This window comes from Antechinus flavipes, chromosome 6, assembly GCF_016432865.1.
Source record: "Antechinus flavipes isolate AdamAnt ecotype Samford, QLD, Australia chromosome 6, AdamAnt_v2, whole genome shotgun sequence".
In the NCBI taxonomy this organism is placed as follows: domain Eukaryota; kingdom Metazoa; phylum Chordata; class Mammalia; order Dasyuromorphia; family Dasyuridae; genus Antechinus; species Antechinus flavipes.
In genome coordinates this window covers 83448290-83470801 of record NC_067403.1, presented here as the reverse complement: position 1 = coordinate 83470801, position 22512 = coordinate 83448290, and the positions used below count along the sequence as shown (strand labels likewise).

The window sequence follows — 22512 nt, the reverse complement described above, 5'->3', positions numbered from 1 at the left end:
GGGCCATTTAGCATTAATAAAAATATAGCCATATAGCTTCAGCACAACATAGTAACTTATTTTCATAATGATGACTTTAAGCAAATAGGAAAACTGGGATCAAAATATAGACTATGTTCAAATAGACTTTTTGTTCTTCCTTTTTTTTCTTTCTTTTTATTTTTTGGTTCCAAATTCTTTCCTTCTCTCTATTTCCTCCCTCACTCATTGAGAAGGCACAAAATATGATACCTATTACACATAGGAAGTCATGCAAAGCAAATTTCCACATTAGCTTTGTTGCAAAAAAGCAAGAAAAACAAAGAAAAATTGTTTCACTATGTAATCAGAGTCTATCTGTTCTCTTTCTGAGAAGAGGATAGCATTTTTCATTATGAGTTCATTATCATGGATCACTGTATTAATCAGAGTTGTTTTCACAGTTGATTCTTGTTGCAATATTACTGTTACTGTCTATGTTGTCTTTTGGTTCTGCTCATTTTACTTTGTATCAGTATACATTAGTCTCCATAGGTGTTTGTAAAACCATCACTTTTATTATACTTTCATGCACAATAATAGCCTATCACAATTACATATCATAACTTACTCAGCCATTTCCCAATTGATGGTCATTCCTTCAATTTTTGATTTTTGCTACCACAAAAAGACATGTTATAAATGTTTTTATGCATATGGACCTTTTTCTTTTCACATTAATCTTTTTGAGATAAAGAGCTAGTAATGTAATTTCTGTTTTGAAAAGTATATGCAACTTTATGGCCTTTTGAGCATGGGTTCAAACTGCTTTCCAGAATGGCTGGACCAGTTCACAGTTCTATCAACAGTGTGTTAATGTGCCTATTTCTCCTCATTTCCTCTGACACTTGCCATTTTCCTTTTCTGTTATGTTAGCCAATTTGATAGGTGTGTGGTTATACTTGAGTTTTGATATTCATTTCTCTAATTATTAGTTATATAGAGCATTTTCCCCAATGACTATTGATTGCTTCGGTTTCTTCTTCCAAAAATTGCTATTTATAGCCTTTGACCATTTGTCAAATGGTCAATGGTTTTTATTTTTTATAAATTTGGTTCAGTTCCCTATATATTCAAGAAATAAGACTTTTATCAGAGAAAGTTATTGTAAAATTCCCCCTCCCTCCATTTCCTGCATGCCTTCTAGTTTGGACTGCATTAGTTGAGGCTGCATTCTTCAAATAACATTAGTTTGAAAGTAAAAAAGAATATAAATATACTTTTAAAATAAACAGACAAATTACCATGGATTTATTATCTCATTAATTTGAGTACCGAACTACAAATAGTTCAAATTGTAACCCACCCATGGCTTATTGCCTGTAAGATTCTCATCCATTTTCTCCCTTTATTCACCCATAGGAGATAATGCAACATGCTGCAAACTTTCTTTAGATCTTTTGATATATGGATCTAGCATGGGATAGTATATAGTATCCTTTGCTCTCGTCCACTCCCATTTTCTCTAGTCATATCTTTCAAGTCATGTTTTGAATGATAATGCTTGTGTGCAATGTTTTTTATTCATCATATGCCTATCTTCATGTTTCTCTCCATTGTTTTTGTATGGCCCCAAATTCTGAATCTTACTCAAAATTTGGTCATACTACTGACCAGCAATTTGTCAGTGGAAGGAAAGTGATCATGGATAGTTTACAAAATACATTCTCCATTCATGTCTAGTGGAGAGTTTGCTGCATTTAGAGTAAAAGCTATTTCCAAATTTGTGCCATCTTAGATTCCTAGGTTTTCCAGATAACTTGATATCCACAAGTAGAAAAATAGGAAAAGGGAATCTCCTTAGTATCAAAGACACAATGAATCAGTGACAAAAAAAAATAGATAACTAATCACATAAAAAACAAACAAACATTGGATGACCCTAACAATGTCTAGAAATGACCAGTTTTCTTAGGTAGGTCTGTGTAGCTACAAAAATTGAAGCAAATCCATTTTGTCTGTAGATCTTTATTTTGTCTCTGATTATGTTTGTATTTTAACTCCTGCCCCTGCTTATGATCTTCTTTACTGCTGAAGGATAGTTCTATCTATTAGGGCAGAGTCTTGAGACACAGCTAATTCAAATAAGAGCCTTTCTTGTTACATGCCCCCAATCTTCTTCTCAAATTCCAATAACAAATCTTTTCCCAACAAGAGATATCCTCTTACTCATTGGTCCCCTTTAATTAAAACCTATATAAGTTTTGTCCTTTAAGTTCCTTTGAGAAATCACCACTGGTGCAGGCAGGGCTCTATTACTGGTGAACTTAATATATCCTCATTGGTTCCTACATTGTTGAAACTGATTCTGGTTCTGATTCTGTTTCTAATTTTGATGTGCTCTAACACTGATAATTTTATGCACAAAATCTGAAAAACTTGGAAGACACAACAAGAATAGAAAAGAAATACTTGGATATATTGGAAAATGATTATCATGCAAAAACAGAAGGTATCTATAAATCCCTTTTTTCATATAAAAATCAGGAAGATAAAAGAAGAGTGGTGCAGATTAGACATTGGACTGGTAGTTACAAGTAAAAATGGATACAAACAAATTTGGACACCAACAATAGAAAGAAAATTAGGGATAGACAGAAAATTAAGTAACTACAATCTTGTCAGGAAGAAGGGTGAATTTATGGTGAAATACCTTAATGTATGGTTAAATTTTATAACTGGAGTCAGTAAACTCCAGAATCCAGACTGTGTCACTCATTATCCATCTAAAAAGAAGCAAGTCCCTTATTTTTGCTTAATTTTGTTTTGCTTCTTTGAAAATGGGGATAGCAATTATATTCTACCTAAATCACCAAATTATACTGTCAATTACTTTATAACTGCTGTGTTATTATGATTAAGGTATATTTATTCTGTATGTGGCATTGGGGTGAGGTGGAAAAGAGCTACCTATACAATAACTACAATATTATAAAAATAGCTACAAATGCAGAATATTTCAATAAGTGATTATGCTTAATATATTCTATTAAAGAATGGAGGGCAAGGATGTTATCTTTTTAAAAAAGATTTCCATTAAAATGAAGAAAAAAGGCACAATTCGAAAATTTTAATCTTTTGCTATCCAGAATATCTGAATCACCAGAATAACTCTCCCCAAAAGTATTAGCAGAATTTTCTCAGTAAGTTTTTCAATCTTCTCAATTTCATCTACTTTTTATGTATAGAACACAATGACCTCATTAACAGTTTTAACAGTGTTGTTGGAGTTATATATCTTTCCCATATTTACTAGCTTTGATTTCTACCAACTCAAATGCTAGTTATTCATTTTTGTTTATGTTACAAAGGTTTTAAACTTACCTCTTCTCTTGTATTTTATGCTTTGTCAATGTTCTCTGAAGTGCAAGACACAGTCTTTCATTCTACAAATACAAAAAAACGTTTAGAAATCCTTTCTAAATAGCAATTCAATTGAGGGTATAAAACAAAATTAATGAACCTGCCATTTTCATAAGATGAAACACAAATAGTACTATTTTAGTGACTTGCAGAATCAATTTCTACTACAGAAACTGATAGTCATTTTCTTGTGTGTGTATTTATTTAAAACCTCTTGAAATACCAGGAAGGCATAGATGTGTATTGTGTCCCATAGACTTTGTTCTTATGGATGATCCCATTATCCTTTCCTTTCTGCTCCCTGCCCCTAAAGTGAAACTGGTTCAGTTCCAAAATAAATGTCTATAATATAATCATTTTAAATCTGTTTCTGAGGTATCATTTCACATTATTTCATTATCTTCACTTGGATGCCTTATCTATAGCAACATAGCCCAAAACAAACTCTTTATCTTGAATCATCCCTCAAAAAGCTATATTAAACTGCTTTCTATAATCCCAACAAAAATTGCCACTATTATTCCAGTCTTCCATGATACAACTGTTGGAAATTATCTTTATGAAAAAAAAATACTCTTTATCCTCTTGATCTATTCTGTCACCAAATTTTGTCAAATTGTTCTAAGAAAATACAACTTCTAGCAAGAAACTTTGGGATACTTAAACTCCCACTGTGGAATAAATTTGGATTGTCTAAAAAAGCAAAACAAAATAAAAACCATATATTACAATGAATTTTTTGGTTATACTTAATGAGAAATATCTCTGAGAAAGTCCTACTTCCATACTTCATAATTCCACAGAAGGGACCATGAGACCTTCAATGACATCCTAGGAGAACATTTCTATGGGAAACTGATCTCTATCCAAGGGAAAATGAGTCAAGTAAGTTGTTCGTTGCCTAAGATTTAACTGCTGAGGAGGTTTGAAGGGACTGGCCCCCAGAAAGTGAAATTTTTTTCAGGCACAAAAGACTGTCTACTAAGGCATGGAGGGATTATGATTTGGACAGCAATGAAATCATAGATGAGTAAATATTGAAGGATAAGGATTAAGTAACATCTGAACATTAACACTGTCTCTATTCTTAACTTGTGAAATGAAGACTTGTTCATATTCACATACTTTCCCTAAGTCTTAGAATTAGAGGAACTATATATCTCTAGCTTGGTGTGGCACAAAAAGCAATGAACTTGAAATTCATAGTGAGCTGTTTTCTAATCCTGGCTACAAGATTTTATCAGCTGTATGACTATGAGTAAGTCACTTAAATTCTCTGAATCTTAATTCTCTTCACATCTCAAATGAAGATAATGATATTTAAACTATCTGTCACCCTCACCAGTTGGTTGAAAAAAGTACCCTATAAAGTTGAAAGAATGATACAAATTTAAGTTGTTGATATTCGAATCTTTCCTCTCCTGGTCCCAGGCACTTTCTTAGGAAAGGCAACACACAGCAAAGCTCAGAAAGTAGACTTGCAAGTCAGAAAGAATTAGAATTAAATCATCTCTAAAATTCACTAGTTATGTCACCTTAGGTAAGTCAGAAAGCCATAGTTTCTTTACCTATAAATAGTGATGTTAACACTTTTACCACACACTTCTTGGGTTGTTGTGAGGCTCAAATGAGAAAATGAAGGCAAAGCAATTTATTAATTTTAAGTGCTATATAAATGCCAATTGTATTATCATCCTCATTGTTATCATTCTATATATCTTTCTCTGAATCTCCATGAGTTCCTGTAACATTTATTATCTGTATCACACATTTTGGCACTAAGCCATAAGGTGATAGTGGTTGAAATACTAGGCTTGGAATCAGGAAAATTTGAATTCAAATCCTGCCTCAGAAACTTTCTGGCTGTCAATTTCCTTAACATTTTAATTTTCAGTTTTCTCAACTGTAAAATGGGGATAATTGTAGTACTTACTTCACACAGTTGTGGTGAAAATCAAATGAGGTAATATAGATAGGGCTCTTTTCAAACTGTAATGCACTCTGTAAATTTTAGATATTATATTATTATACAAAACTTCCATGCACTTATTTCTTAAACTAAGAGCTTTGGAGGCTCTTATATCATATGTATATGATATGATATGACATGATATGAGTATGTCATATACTTTCCTTTTTGTATATTTATCATAGCACCTACATTGGTCACATCCTCCTAGGAACAAGATGTGTTATTTTGAACCAATTAGAACTGTTCTGAAACTCAGTTTTCTTTCCTGTCAAATAAAGAATTTGTATTAGATGATCTCTGAGATTCCTTCGGGTGCTTTTTCCTCCCAGAGGTGGACATAAACAGGATCAAATCCATAACAAAAGGGAATTGTGAAGCAGAATCAGAGCATATCATCAAAAAAATGTATGACTGACAGATAAGGTGGGCAGGCCACCCTGAAAGACTGACAATAACTATTAGTCTGTCTATATGCTCCTCTGATCCCCTGACAATGCCAAAAAGAAAGTAAAAATGGTTCCTACAAGTTGGGTGGATTTCTTGGAGTGAAATTGTAGGAAGAAAAGGAAAAAAACCTGTGATGACTGTGTATTTAAAATCAGCAGGAGTCAGGAATTCAGGTTAGGGGAAAATCTTCAATCTTTATTCTTTGTGGAGATGAAGAAGGATCACGATCACAATGTGAGCAGCTGAGACAAGAAGCCAGCTAGCAGAGATGAAGGGAGATCGCAATAGCAATGTGAGAAGCTGTGAAAGGAACCAGCCAGCAGTCTCTTTCTGCCTCTCTCCTTGCCCCTCTCCCTCCATCCACCAAAATCGTCATTTCCTATACAACACATCAGGACTTGCACAAAGAGTGGGCGGGGGCCATTCTTTCTCCAAACATATATTAATAGAGTATGGTCTCATTACTATTTAGCCTCACGTGCTTGGGACCTCAGTGTATCAACTAGAGCTTCAGCTCATTACAAAAGCCATATAGGACAAGGCAGTTAGATTGCATTGTAGATAGAGCAGTACACCCAGACTTGAGTTCTAATCCAGTCTCAGATACTAGCTTTCTGATTCTGGGCAAGTCTCTGCTTGCCTCATTTTCTCCTCAAATGTAAAATGAAGATAATAACAGCACCTACTTCTCAGGTTGTTGTGAGGATCAAATAAGACCATATTTGTAAAGAATTTTTCACAGTGCCTAAGATATTATAGATGTTATATAAGTGCTATCATCATTATCATCATCATCATCATCATCATCATCATCATCATTACAAGATGAACAGGTAGAGGTGAGATGAGATCTACATCAATGGAGGCACTATTCAGATTAATGAGATCACAGACCCATTTGAGTATTTGAATCTGGTCACAAAAATGGACAAATGAAGGAATGATTATCCATCAATATGATGGATTTGATTTATTTTTTTTTGTCCCATAGATTAGAGATTGGGCTTTGTCAACAGCTTGTATAAATCTGTGAAGGGAGATGCCTCATAAATTTTCAAAAGGAAAGAAATAATGAGTTTTGGAAAAGAATTGGCTCTGGAACCAGAAGATCTGAGCTCAAATCATATCTCTGACATAATTTGTATGAATCTGGGCAAGTTAGTTAACCAGTCTTGGCTTCAGTTAATCTGTAACATAAGAAGTTTGAGATCATTATCCTACTCGTCCCTTTCAGATGTAGATGTATGATACTATAATCCTTTGGGCCATTCCCCACCTTTTGCACTATGTACCCTAGAAGAAGCAGAAACACTCTTTGTACTTCCACTAAGTTACTAAGGTATCTAAGGATCTCAGCAAAATTCTGTATTTCTATGCACTTCACAAAAGTGAAGATGTGACTTTCACTAAGAGCTCAATATGTCATTATGCAGACCATCTCCTATATATAATCAAGGAAGTAACAAGAGCTGGCAATTATTATGGGTTAGTGAGTAGAGTAACTGACTCCAGATCAACAGTCTCCGGTCAAACCAATATATAATCAGAGAGGGTGGAGAAGCTGTTTTTGAAACCCCCTCAGTCCTACAGGGTTCACATTCTGCTCATTGAAGCTTCTGGAAAAAAAGGAAGCTTAAAAAAGAAAATGCAAACACTTTATTTGTAAGAGGGGGAAAAAAGGAGTTTCATTATGTTCTGTTTTGTTTTTTAATGAGATTTATAGATTGATTTTAAATGAATTCATGATCTCGGTCAGCTTCAACAGGCAGAAAATTAAAAGGATAAATATTGTCAAAGAGTCTCTATTCACCTCGGGGAAGATCAATTTGCAAATGCTCTCTGCTAAAGTGTGTAGATACACCCGGCTTCGGCTGGTCTTTCTTTGAGGAAGATTTGCACCGATGTGTTTCTCAGTAACCTCCTGGCAGACGGGCAGGGCTGCCTTGGAACTAGCAGGACGCTCTGTGCTTTCCTCTTCTTGTTCTTCCGAGACATGGCCTTGAGTCAGTAAAGAGAAAGGGCATTCTCCAGTAATCTTAAGGTCTTTCAGCTTGGTGCAGAACATCCTCTGGGCAACTTTGGAGACTACTGACTGCCCCTGCTCCTGGGATGTGCTGTGATCTCCTAACGCGTTAAGTGGAAACTCGGAGCTCCCGACAGACTGACGAATCCGGGGACTTTGATGTCTATTTGCAAAAGAAAGTAGAACAGAGACAAATATTTTCTTATAACTTTCTAGAGAAGGGGAGGAGGGAGAGCAAGTATGAAAGAAGCTTGTCATAAAGACAAAAAATGACGCTTTCAGCTATTCGATTTTAATGTACATTTTATTAAACACAAGGACTTGATTTGATAAGGAACCTAATGAGTTTTTAAATTTAATTTTGGTGGTTGTTTTGTTGTTTGTAAAATCTAATAAAGTTCCAGTGAAGAAAAATGTCCTTGTACTTATATATTTTATTTTTCATAATTATTAAAAATGGAATAAGATATTCCTAATAGTAAAATTTTAGTAGTGAATTCTTTCTCCCCACTTTTATGAAATTTCTTTGATTCTCATCATTTAAAAGACTTTTAAAAGACGTTTGCCAAAAAAAGAGACAGATACATAGAGACTCAGAATGCTCCAGCGCTTAAATGAAGTTCCCCACCAATAGTATATTATATCTCCATGTCATATTTATGATCAACTTCTCCAAAACTCCAAATTCTTATATACTTCAGTCTTCTCTGTAGATGGTTTGTAGTGTATTGTCTTAAAACAATAGCACATCAATTAACTGCACTATTGAATCTCTATCATGTTTCCTATCCTGGGTTCCTGATCTTTTTATTTGAATTGCAATTCTTACAAAAAAGTGTTACACTATTTCCTGTTTTATCTATGTACGTGATCCTCATAAAAATTCAGTAAAATAGACAAGGAAGATATTGCTATCATTCATATGCATATCTGTAAATATTATTTGTAACTATTTATAACATATCTTATTTGTAATACACACACACATATGACTTTAAGTCAAAGTGACTTGTTCAAGAATAGGGCTTTCTACTCTTGACCCCTTTTTGTCCAAGAAATTTTTATGTGACCTTAGATATATATGAATACAAAATAGATATACAAAGCAAACATTTATTGATAATAAATGATAACTTTGTGACCCCCACATTCAATTAGGAGATCCCATATGGTATCACAAACCACAATTTAAGAAGCTTAGTTCTAGATCACATGGGCTAGTAAAGATTTAAGTTAGAACTAGAATCCATGTATTCTGGCTCCTAATCTAGCATGCTTTTCACTACATAGGTTACTCTTTTGGAAAAAAGAAAGTGAGATAAAGATGAAGACAGTATATTCCCTTGTAGAAGATAAGGAAGCAAAATGAAATTACTGTTTGTGATACACACATTGAAATAAAATGTATTCACCTCAATTGAAAATTCCTTTTAGTCATAACTAACTTTTAACTTAGTCTTAAGAATTACACTTTAAATAGATGTTGATTCCATTACTTATATGTTGATTCCTCCACCGTGAATAAGCTCAAAATTGATCTCTTGGAATTTTGACTTCCATAATTGAATGGAGGCAGGTGTCTCCTCAAAAACCTAAACTCAATCTAAACTATGGATATTGAATTCCTTCCAGAGATTTGACAAGTATAATCATAAATGTAAACTTTAGATCTAAGAGTATATGATATAAGATAAGAAGCCAACAGAAAAATAACAAGTGAGGAAGACTTTATATTTAGGAAGGGAAAAAAATGGCAGTTACACAATTTGCAACCACCTTGCATTCTTATGCATATTTCTATAGTGCTATAAAGTCTTAATGCTCTCTACATTAGCTCCTCTCCTAATCTCCAATGTTCTCTTCAACTGTGATCTTTCTCAAGATGGATAGATCAATTTTGAGGAAATTTTAAGATCATTTAATTTTCCACAAACATGTATTTACATTTAGTTCATCACATTCATTTACATTATAAGCATGTATTTACATTTAGTTCATTATACCATGCTTCATCTATTTATTGGCTTCAAAGCTAGATTACTCTTTACAAGCTGAACAAATAAGACATTTTGAATGCAAAGATTTTAACATAAACTACACATTAGTAGGTGTATGTGAAAAACTGACATGGCTCCAAGGGAAACAGTATGCCTATTACTTGAAAAAGTTAGCTCAGTAAATTTACTGATACTACAAAGGAGATGCACAATATTCTTTGAATGCATTGGTCTAGATTGTACACTAATTAAACCCTTTGTACTATGCCAATTAAGAATTCAATTTCAAATATAAAAATTATATTTAATATTAATGGGGATTCAGTTTGATCTTATCCAATTATGGAAATTATGAGATAATGAAAGCAACAAATAATTGAAATTAAAAATATGAAACATAACAGCAAAATGAATAAATATTTGGAAAAGTTTCAAGAAGGTCCTTAAAGGGTCAAAAGTTGATTATTAAATAGTGTATCCTCCTTTTTTCACAAGAAACTCCCCAGTGTAGGTTTGTTATCTAAAAACTTTCACTTCTTTTCTTTTTAATTAAAGCTTTTTATTTACAAAACATATGCATGGATAATTTTTCAACACTGATCCTTGTAAAACCTTCCAAATTTTCCCTTCCTTCCCCTTAACCCCTCTCCCCCAGATGTCAGGTAATCCAATACATGTTAAATATGTTAAAATATATGTTAAATCCAATATATATATACATATATATAAATACTTATACAATTATCTTGCTACATAAGAAAAATTGGATCAAGAAGAAAAAAAAGTGAGAAAGAAAACAAAATGCAAGCAAATAACAACAGAAAGGATGAAACTTCTATCCTCTGTCCACACTCAATTCCCACAGTCCTCTCTCCGCATGTAGATGGCTCTCTTCATCACAAGATGATTAGAAATTGTTATGGGCCAGAACTCTTGTACTTAAAACAAGGATTCTTACAAGATGCTAAGTGGAATTGATAAAGACAATGGTTATCTAGTTTAGCATGGTGATTCATGTTCAGTACATGTACTTAGTACTTAATATAGTTCTACAAGATTCACAGCTATGATGATGTAATTATAATAGAGTATATAACAGCCAGCAGGGAGGATGGATTCATTCCATCGTCCACCTTTGTGGTGTCTGGAAGTTGAAGCACAAGCCTTCAGACTCAGAGATAGATTCATTCTCTTCATGTCATACCACCTTGGTAACTGGCCTCCTGCACTTCCCCCACTGAGAACAAGGCCTGTTTGAAGGCTCCCCAGAAAGTTGCCCAGTCTCAGGCAAGTAGAAAATAAAGAATTTGGACTTTAACACCTGGCCATTCTTGTGGTGATTACGCAACTGAAACAAAGGCTGCTTCAAGACCTCCAAAAAACAAACAAAACATTACAAAAAAGATCTGAATCATCTCATTGTTAGAAAGAGCCACTTCCATCAGAATTGATCATTGTATAATCTTGTTGCCATATGCAGTAATCTCCTGGTCCTGCTCATTTCTCTTAGCATCAGTTCATATTAGTCTCCCCAGGACTCTCTGAAATCATCCTGCTGTTTGTTTTTTATAGTACAATAATATTCCATTACATTCATATACCATAATTTATTCAGCTATTCTCCAATTGATGGACATCCACTCAGTTTCTAGTTTCTTGCCACTACAAAAAGGGCTGCCACAAATATTTTTGCACATGTGGGTCCCATTCCCTCCTTTAAGATCTCTTTGGGAAAAACACTGTTGAATCAAAGGGTATGCACAGTTTGATTACTTTTTGAGCATAGTTCTAAATTGCTCTCCAGAATGGCTGGATCCATTCATAGTTCCAACCACAATGTATCAACGTCCTAGTTTTTTCACAATTCCTCCAGCATTCATCATTATCTTTTCCATCTTAACCAATCTGAGAGGTGTGTACTGGTATCTCAGCATTGTCTTAATTTGCATTTCTCTGATCAATAGTGATTTAGAGCACCTTTTCATATGCCTACAAATGGTTTTAATTTCTTCACCTGAAAATTGTCTGTTCCTATCCTTTGACCATTTATCAATTAGTGAATGGCTTGAATTCTTATAAATTTGAGTCAATTCTCTATATATTTTAGTAAGGAGACCTTTATTAGAACCCTTAAATGTAAAAATGTTTTCCCAATTTACTGTTTCCCTTCTAACCTTGCCTGCATTATTTTTGTTGGTATAAAAACTTTTCAACTTAATATAATCAAAATTATCTATTTGGTGTTCAATAATGAGTTCCAGCTCTTCTTTGGTTACAAATTCCTTCCTTCTCCACAGATCTGAGAGGTAAACTATTCTATACTCAACTTGCTTATAATATCACTCTTTATGTCTAAATTATGGACCCATTTCAACCTTATCTTGGTATAAGGTGTTAAATGTGGGTCAATGCCTAGTTTCTGCCATACTAGTTTCCAATTTTCCCAGCAAAAACTTTCACTTCTTAATGAAAACTAGCAATCACTTTTATCATCATTGGCAAAATCAGATAACACTTCCATTCAACTTTGTTTTTAATATAAAGTAGCCATGGAGGAATGAATAAGTGATCCAAGAAACATTGCAATATAAAGCTAATTCAAGAAACAAACATTAAGTAGCACTCATGAAAAGTTTTTTTTTTTTTTTTAAGAATCCTCATTATCGAATTATCCTTTCTTTTAAGTAATGTCATTATTTCTCTAGTTAAATACAGTATTTTTAGTAACAAATATGAAGATCCAAACTGAGTTAATAACTACTGGATTATTGAAAGCATGCAAATTACTACTCAGCATATCTATTTATTCAGGACGGGCACATGTGAAATCTGTCTCAATGCCATTTGCTAGGTCTCTGTCTTTGTCTAATGCAGGGGAAATGAAGACAAACATATTAGTTCTCTCCCTAAAAATTGCCTAACTTCCAGATGGCCCTTGACTGTTAGGGGCTATGTGGTTTAATATGATAGTAGACAAAGACCTAGATCCTACTACAAAAGCACCAATCTTAGATGTAAAGTTCATTGTACCTTTGAATATATTTATCCAATAAGTCAATAAAATTAAACACAGAGGTGGACAGAATTTCTTAATTTTCAGAAAATATACTCATGGATATTTATAAATTATTACAGATGTCTTCATCTTTTTTTTCTCCCTCATCCTTCAGAGACACAAACTGATTATATCCTTCATCATTATTCGTGTAATACAAAAACAGTAGCAGGCCATTCCTCAAATATATTGGGTGGACTCCATGTAGTAAAATTATGGGAAGTTGAGAAGACACATTTAGACTAAGCAGGTGTGAGGAATCACAATTGGTACTATTGGAGGAGTTAGATACATTACTAATATCATAGACTCAGAGAAACACTAGAAAAAGGCATGTGGTGAAAAGACACAATTTTCTAAAAATGGTAAATGATATATTCTCATGGGAATAAAAATAATAACAACAATAGTAGCTGACTTTACATAGCACTTTAGTCAATCAACAAGCTTTTATGAAGTATTTTTCATATACTAGGTCACTTTATACTTGTAATCTAAAAATATCTCTTCATGACTAGAGCAAAAAGCAGCAGTGATGATGGAAAATAAATGTATGTATATGTATTGATATAAGAAATTATTGGTGATTTAATGATCAGATTGTTGATATTTAAGTTGAAATTGGCTTTCATTTAGTAGGTTTTCCTATTTCAGATTTTCCTTTTTGTATTTGATCAGAAGGTTTTCCAGTTTTATTGCTTTTCTTCAACTCTAAAACATCTTAGAATTCTGGAGAAGGAATGAATTTCAGAAGGTGTCACCTTTCTTTTTTCTGAGCAGCCATTTGGTGCAAGAAAATAACTAGAATGCTGGAGTTGGCATTAGCTGAACCTGAATTGAAATTTTCATCCACTGGATACTTTAGGATCAGTTTCTAAAAAGACATACTAAGGTATGAGGATAAGGTATCCTCATTAGATCTGCTAATGGCCATGTTTACATTCATCACTCAAAAATTTCTCCCTATCTCTCTCTCTCTCTCTATGTATATATATACATATATGTGTATATATATATGTATGTATATATACATACATATACATACATATATGCACATATATGTATTTACATATTCTCAAAAGATCCTAGATATAACTCTAGTAATTATATTTCCCATATAAAAAAATTCTATGGCCTCCCCCAGATTCTCATTAAAGTTATTTTCCTATAACTTAAGATAATTGACGAAGAGGGGGGAAAAAACTGAAAACTACTTTTTGAAAATCATTGCTTATTAAGGAAATATCACATATGTCAATGGATAGCACTTTTTATATTATAAAAATAGAATTATCATAAAGCATAGAGCAGAGACTAATTTTTTTTATTTCATCTTGTTTAATTCTATCTGCTAATACATATTGGGCCAAACAAATGCCATTATTAAAATAATACCCGGAAGGCTTATTTACTTACAGTAAGCTGACACTTAAGCCCTCTTTCTATTCACAAAATGAAATCCATACTTTATACAAAGTAAGAAAGTCTTATGCTGCTTATGTGCCTAACATTTTCTATAAGTCCAATATATTTGAAATTGGTAAAAATTTCAAAAGGATATAATAACAAGATAACTCAAAATTATAAATTTAGAGGATCAGATTTGTAGAACTGGAAAGGTAAATATTCTGAATACTAAGAGATAGTACTACTATAGATCTGTCTTTGTGGATATTTTCTCCAATGATGAGAATCATAACCCATTTATGTTTTCTCATTATATGTAATTCTACTTCATGTTCTTCCATAAATCCTCCAATGAACATCTACTCAATGTACTATAGACCTTCTTCCAGATCTCTATAATACTGTAAGATACCAATGCCACATAATAGATATCCATTGGTTATCTTGCTCCCTCACTATGTGATTGCCCACCTCCTTTTTTGACCACATATATCTGTTCAGTACCTGGAGATCATCCAAACTAAGAATGAAGAAAAGTTCTGAATCTTTGTTACAAGAGGCTAGTTAAGGATATACTGCAACCCATTCAACATGTAAAGGACTCTTGCCATCTGGGGGAAGGGGTGGAGGGAGGGAGGGGAAAAATCGGAACAGAAGTGAATGCAAGGGATAATGCTGTAAAAAATTACCCTGGCATGCATTCTATCAATAAAAAATTAAAAAACAAACAAACAAAAAAAAAAAAAACAAGAGGCTAGTTAAAGGAATTGGAGATAGTCTAGAAAAAAGAAGACTACTGGAGGACATAAGAGCTTTTTCAAGTATCTAAAGAGCTGTCATGCAAAAAAAAAGCATTTAATTTATTCAGTTGGCTTCTAGCAGTAGAATCAGACATAAAAGATGAAAAATACAGAAGGGCATTTAGACTTAATTTTTTTTGGGGGGAAGTCTTTTTAAAAAATTAGAGCTGTCTAAAAATGGGATGGATTACCTGAACAGATGGATATGTTCCCCTTTCTTGATTAGCAGACAGAGAATGCATAGCCACTTGTTGGGAAATCCTTTTCGGGATAGTTTAAACTAGCTGACCACTGAAGTCCCTTTCACCTCTAAAATAATGTAAATGATATCCCATATCTCCCCTCCAAGGAAAATGGGAAATAGTACCACTATCAACAAACAACCAACTAAAGTTCACTGCTCATAAGTTTTAAGTACTTTCTATTATTTTACTTCTTTGTCAATGCAAAGAACATCACAAATAGGTCAAAATATCTGGTAAAGAGGCAGATTGGATATTGGAAAAAGCATCGATAGATATTATGTGCTGGTTCTTAGAAACTCATTAGGGACAAATGAAAACCTCTCTGGGTCTCAGTTTCCTCATTCACGATATCTGAAATCAATCTAAAATTAGAAAGCTGATTGTAGTTCTTTTTGTCAAAACAAATGAATGAGTTCATATGTGTGTGTTGGAGCCGAGAGCATACCAATTAAAAATGATTAATAGCCAGTCTTAAAGGCAAAGAAATCTATACATCTATAACTCTCATATTCTCTTTTTCCTTACCTCTCCTTTATCATTTATACTATCTAAAGCACTTAGCCTTCAGTGGGGGTGCCCTCATTTAAATGTACTCTCTCTAGTCATTAACCTTTTTCAGCAACTCTTCCTTTCCTCAAGACTTGGTGTTTCTAGTTTTCTCTAATTCTTCTACCTGTTTCCATCTGTCAAATACTTTTCCTATGTAATGTTTTTCCTGTGTTCCAAGGTAACAGAAAACTAAGTTTAAAAATGTAGGAATACACTAATAATAAATGGCTTTATACGGTTCTCAAATCTTTTGCCCCCAGATTACTAGGCACCCATGTACATTATTATAACAAGAGTTTTATAAAAAAATAAATTGTTATTTTCGCTGTAATCTATAAACATAGAAAATCTATCTATAACCTCATATGATATTAAAATTTAACAAAAATGTACGAACCAATGTAAATGATTTTGATATAAAATATTTTGGGGCATCAACTGAAAAAAGTATAGATGATAAAATAGACTATGAAACTTCAAAAACATGTCAACAAATTAGATTTTATAATTTCACGTTATGTGGTATATATTATGTTACATTGTATTATATATCATATTTCATTACATTATAGTATATCATGTTACATTATCTCATATACATATTTGTATCATAAAGAATATTCCCTTCTAATACTTCAATTATTTTAAATTTCATTAATGTGTCTATATCCTCAATCCAAAGTAGACTGCAACTCCTTTATAACTCTGATTGATCTTGATATGACCAAATAATGCATCTCTTCATAGATATCCTAATAATTAGTATTTAACAGTTAGCAAGGCTTTTACTCAGACAACAGATGAAAATATGTCATCTGATTTGTTATTAAAACATTTCCAGCTTTATGGAGGACTCAAAAAAGCTTATGTTGTGTTGGTATAATCTTCAAGGACACAGAGTCAACTTCATATAACCATAGATTATCAGAGACATACTTTAGTGAAAGAAAATGAGTATGATATTATTTGAAAATAACATACAAAAATAGTTCTCTTGTTTTAAAAGGTTGCTGACATTGAGATGATATCTAAGTCCTCTTAGAGTTTTAAAATTCCACATTTCTTTAATTTTTCTTCTGTGCGGTTTTATTTTGATTCTCTATTTTTGGAATACTAGAAGAAGAAAGTTTATTTTTACTTCGTTTAAATCAACTAGAGACATAAAGTGGCCATGAAAGATCCTGATTAATGATGTGAGAAATATGATTCTGATTTGCGGATTTATGTCAAAGAAACAATGTTCTCTTAAATTGTTCTTTTATAAGGCAAACCAACATTTATGATGACTATCATTTAACTTGACAGTTGCATTAAAATGGATTTGCTTATAAATTCACTGAGTTCTTGATAGTTTTCTAGAATTGGGAAAATTCTTTGAGTTGTTTATCTACTGTCAGGACATTTCTAAAATGAAATAGAATTAAAAAGGTAGAGAAGAGGGGTTAGTTCTGTAGACTCACAGTAGTTTTAAACTAAGTCAGAGCCTTAGATATATTAATAACTCAGAAAAGCCCTCAAACCTACTTGGTGACTGTAGGAACTGAGAATCTTTTGAGACTAAGCTATATGGAAACTTAGAGAATGGAGATAAATACGTCAAGTTCAGATTTTTTTGGTGTCAACTTTTCCTTTACCTAGCTGTTTTTCTTCAAATAATGTACTATTACCTGGGACATTAAAAGAAAACTTCTTATGAAGAAATATTATTTTTTTCTAATTTCTTAAATGTAAAGTTTCTAAAATCTCTCTCTCTCTTACTCTCTCTCCTCTCTTCTATCTTTTTCTCCTCTCTTCTCCTCCAAACCAATGGAAATATGAAGTGAGAAATGAATAATGCAACCATTTAAGGGATTCATTATTTTCTGTAATTAAGACCTAGCTATGATATTCCTCTTGATTCAGTATGTTCCATTCTTTTTAACTTTGGTTGTCAACTTGTTGCCTTCAACTTTATTAATAGCAGTGCATTACATGACTGCAATATCACTAATTTTTTCACCTTGTGTCATTTCATGTCTTATCTTTTTTTCTTTTTTTATGTTCTTCCTTAGGTATCTGTTCAGCCTGTTTTCAGCACTAATAAGTCCAACACTTTATATTATACCAATAGAGAGAAACAGGAGTTTCTTTTCCTAAGTTTCTTAATAAATAATGTAGTATTGTTTGTACAGAAAGTATAAATTGTCTAGGCAAGTTTAACATTCAACACCACCATTTAAAGTATCTGATGATTACTCCCATTTTATTTCTTTTCTTGTTAACAAATGTATTTTTTGAAAAGTAAAAGTTTTCTGAGTGTGTCTTTTCCTCTGCTGCTTTTATTGTCTTTTCTCTTTTTGAAAAGATTTATTTAAAAAGCAAGTGTTTTATTTTGGTTAAAGCAGAGGAAGAATTAAATTTGTAGGGGAAAGAACAGGAGATTTGTAATTTAATGTTATCCATTCATGTATGGATAGCATTCATGTGACCAAAAAATTGCATCCCTTCATAGTCATCCTAGTAATTAGTATTTTACATTTAGCAAGGCTTGTTCATGTATGGATGGTATTAATTCATAGTTGAGTTACCTTAGGCAAATTATTTCCATGAACTACAGTTTTGTCATTTATGAAATTAATGACATTTCATAATATTATTATAAGGAATATGCAACTAAAGGTAATACAGAAATCTACATTGCCATCATCATCAAAAATCATCCTCAACAGTATTGAGACTTGTGATTTCATTAGTGTTAGGCATTCCCATTAAAGAAACTTCATCTACCAATGCTTTGAAAGTTAACAAGTTGTTTGGGGTGCTAGGAAATTACTTGATGTGTCAAAGGTGAAACTTGAACCTAGGTCTTTCTCACTTGGAGAGCCACTATTTTTTCATTAACAGATGAACTAATAATGCAATTAACTGCTTGCCTCTGGGTGGAGTGGGGAAGGATGTGAAGGGAAGAAAAAAGATGAGATTGCCCAAACACCTTTCTCTCTTATTCTTATTGAAAAAAGATGTATCTAAATTCCTCTTGTTCATAAACACCAATTTTCTCCCACTTTTTCATTCTAATCCTGTTCTGCTTTATGTCTCCTTTAGTTGGAGGTTCAGATATGTTGCAGGGCTATAGCATCTCTGATCCTTTGAGGAGATTTCATGGTTAGGCAAGAGAAGACAATAAATGCACAAGCCTTTTTTCACTTACCAAAAATAACTAAATTTCCCATCTGAAACTTGGAAACAGAAAATAACATCTACATTTCTTTCCAATAATTTATGTACTCCATTTTTGTTTACATTCTTTCAGAAAGAGGCAATCCTGGCATTTCCCCTTTACTAAAGCAAGTATTCTATATTCTACACTACACTGCATTCTACAGAATGAATAGCTACATAAAGACTATGATCAAGCCTTTAATTTTTTCAGAGATAACACTAAAGAAAACCATGCCATTCAATTCTGATTATGTTTCTTATAAGCATTTTTATAGGTAATTGCTTTGTAATTAAAATAACTTCAAGGCTATAAACTAATTAAGCACTATGGAAGGCAATTTCCCCCCAAATATTATTAAACTATGAATACCCCTTGAACTAGTAATACCACTGCTAGGTCTAAACACCAAAGAGACTTTTAAAAAGAAAGAAGAAAGGGGGCAGTAGGTGGCACAGTAGATAGAGCACCAGCTCTGAAGTCAGGAGGACCTGAATTCAAATCTGACCTCAGACACTTTCTAGCTATGTGACTCTGGGCAAGTCACTTAACCCCAATTGCCTCAGGAGAAAAAAAGAAAGCGGGAAAAGGACCCATATGTATGAAAATGTTTATAGCAGCTCTTATTGTGGTAGCAGAGAATGAAATTGAGAGGATAGCAATCAATTGGGGAATGGCTGGACAAATTATAACATATGAATATCATAGAATACCGTTGTGCTGTATGAAATGATGAAAAGGAGGCTTTCGGCAAATCCTGGGAAAACTTACATGAAATGATAAAAAGTGAAGTGAGTAGAACCAGGAGAATGATTTATACAATAACAGCAATATTGTGAAGATAATAAACTTTGAAAGATTTAATAGCTCTGATCAATACAATGACCAACTACAATTCCAAAGAATTCATAAGATATACTATCCATTTCCAGATAGAGAACAGATAGACTATATTTTCTTCTTCTTCTTCTTCTTTTTTTTTTTTTTTTGATATGGCTAATATGAGAATTTGTTTTGCAAGACTATACATATTTATAAGGTTTTGCTATTGCTTTCTCAATAAATATAGGAAGGGAAGAATTCAGTATTGAACAAAAATTGTTGAATAATTTCAAGATTTATAAAATTACATTCAACTTTGGTTACTGGATCAAATAGTAATTTCTAAAATAAAGATTTCTGAAAGATTCTGGGAAAAAGTAACATTCTGAATAATTGAAAGACTGTACTTTTCAAATCCACATCAGATTCAAAGAATATCTAAATGACTCATAATCAAAGTTGTTATCTGGAAATATCTCTCAAATCCCATGTGTGGTGTGACAAAAAGATGGATTTTAGATGTCATCTTTTAGATTTCCCACATACTTTGGACATCACAAAAGTAGAACTCTAGTGTAATATATCCATCAATGATGATAATAATGACAGCATTTTCTTCATATCTAGTCAAAATAAAATTTTAATTCACTATTTCACAGGATCATTTGATAGTGCTACATATCATAGAATACTGTTGTGCTGTATTAAATGATGAAAAGGAGGCTTTTGGCAAATTCTGGGAAAACTTATATGAAATGATAAAAAGTGAAGTGAGCAAAACCAGGAGAACAATTTATACCATAACAGCAATATTGTGAAGATAATAAACTGTCATTGTCTGTCACTGAGAATATCTTTGTGTTTTCTATGCATCTGACCCAAGAAATTTAAACTTTGTATTTTTGAAACATTTGTATTTATTTTATCAAATATTTCTTAGTCATATGTAACAATTCTTAAGAGTCATTTTTTAAAATGTTGAATTCCAAAATCTCTTTATCCTCTTTCATCTCCCCCCAAGATGGCATACAGATTGATATTATCTATATATTGTGAAGACATGCAAAGCTTATTTCAATATTGTCCATATTGCAAAGGAAAACACAGGCCAAAAAAACCAACCAAACAAGAAAAATAGTGAAAGGTTTTTTTTTTTAAAAGCATGCTTCAGTCTGCATTCAAATTTATCAATTCTTTCTCTGGAAGTGGATAGCATTTTTCTTTTTTTTTTTTTATTTTTTATTTTTTTTTTATTTTTTTATTTTTTATTTTTTTTATAATAAATTTTATTTTATTTAATAATAACTTCGCATTGACAGAATCCATGCCAGGATAATTTCTACACGACATTATCCCTTGCAATCACTTATGTTTCGTTTTTTCCCCCTCCCTCCCTCCTCCCCCCCCCCAGGATGGCAGGCAGTCCTATATATGCTAAACATGTTGCAGTATATCCTAGATACAATACATATTTGCAGAACCGAACAGTTCTCTTGTTGCACAGGGAGAATTGGATTCAGAAGGTAAAAATAACTCGGAAGAAAATCAAAAATGCAAATAGTTCACATTCATTTCCCAGTATTCCTTCTTTGGGTGTAGCTGTTTCTGTCCATCATTTCTCCAATGAAACTCAGTTAAGTCTCTTTGTCAGAGAAATCCACTTCCATCAGAATACATCCTCATACAATATCGTTGTCGAAGTGTATAATGATCTCCTGGTTCTGCTCATTTCACTTAGCATCAGTCCATGTAGGTCTCTCCAAGCCTCTCTGTATTCATCCTGCTGGTCATTCCTTACAGAGCAATAATATTCCATAACATTCATATACCACAATTTACCCAGCCATTCTCCAATTGATGGGCATCCATTCATTTTCCAGTTTCTAGCCACTACAAACAGGGCTGCTACAAACATTTTGGCACATACAGGTCCCCTTCCCTTTTTTAGTATCTCTTTGGGGTATAAGCCCAATAGAAACACTGTTGGATCAAAGGGTATGCACAGTTTGATAACTTTTTGGGCATAATTCCAGATCGCTCTCCAGAATGGCTGGATTCGTTCACAACTCCACCAACAATGCATCAATGTCCCCGTTTTCCCGCATCCCCTCCAACATTCATCATTGTTTTTTCCTGTCATCTTAGCCAATCTGACAGGAGTGTAGTGATATCTCAGAGTTGTCTTAATTTGCATTTCTCTGATCAATAGTGATTTGGAACACTCTTTCATGTGAGTGGTAATAGTTTCAATTTCTTCATCTGAAAATTGTCTGTTCATATCCTTTGACCATTTATCAATTGGAGAATGGCTTGATTTTTTATAAATTTGAGTCAGTTCTCTATATATTTTGGAAATGAGGCCTTTATCAGAACCTTTAATTGTAAAGATGTTTTCCCAGTTAGTTACTTCCCTACTAATCTTGTTTGCATTCGTTCTGTTTGTACAAAGGCTTTTTAATTTGATATAATCAAAATTTTCTATTTTGTGATTGGTAATGGTCTCTAGTTCATCTTTGGTCACAAATTTCTTTCTCCTCCACAAGTCTGAGAGATAAACTATCCTATGTTCCTCTAATTTATTTATAATCTCGTTCTTTATGCCTAGGTCATGGACC

General features: G+C 32.9%; 1 protein-coding gene across 2 annotated transcripts in view; it reads right to left on the bottom strand.

Annotated features, from left to right (window-relative positions):
- GUCY1A1 (guanylate cyclase 1 soluble subunit alpha 1) overlaps positions 1-22512 on the bottom strand; it is a 101254-nt gene that overhangs the window by 40256 nt on the left and 38486 nt on the right. For both annotated transcript variants that reach the window (XM_051966981.1, XM_051966982.1), the window contains exons 2-3: positions 7611-7986; positions 3343-3404 (exon numbers count right to left, since the gene is read on the bottom strand). In XM_051966981.1, the coding sequence (XP_051822941.1) occupies positions 3343-3404; positions 7611-7865 (317 nt within the window). In that variant the 5' untranslated portion in view covers positions 7866-7986. The remainder of the gene's footprint in view (positions 1-3342; positions 3405-7610; positions 7987-22512) is intronic.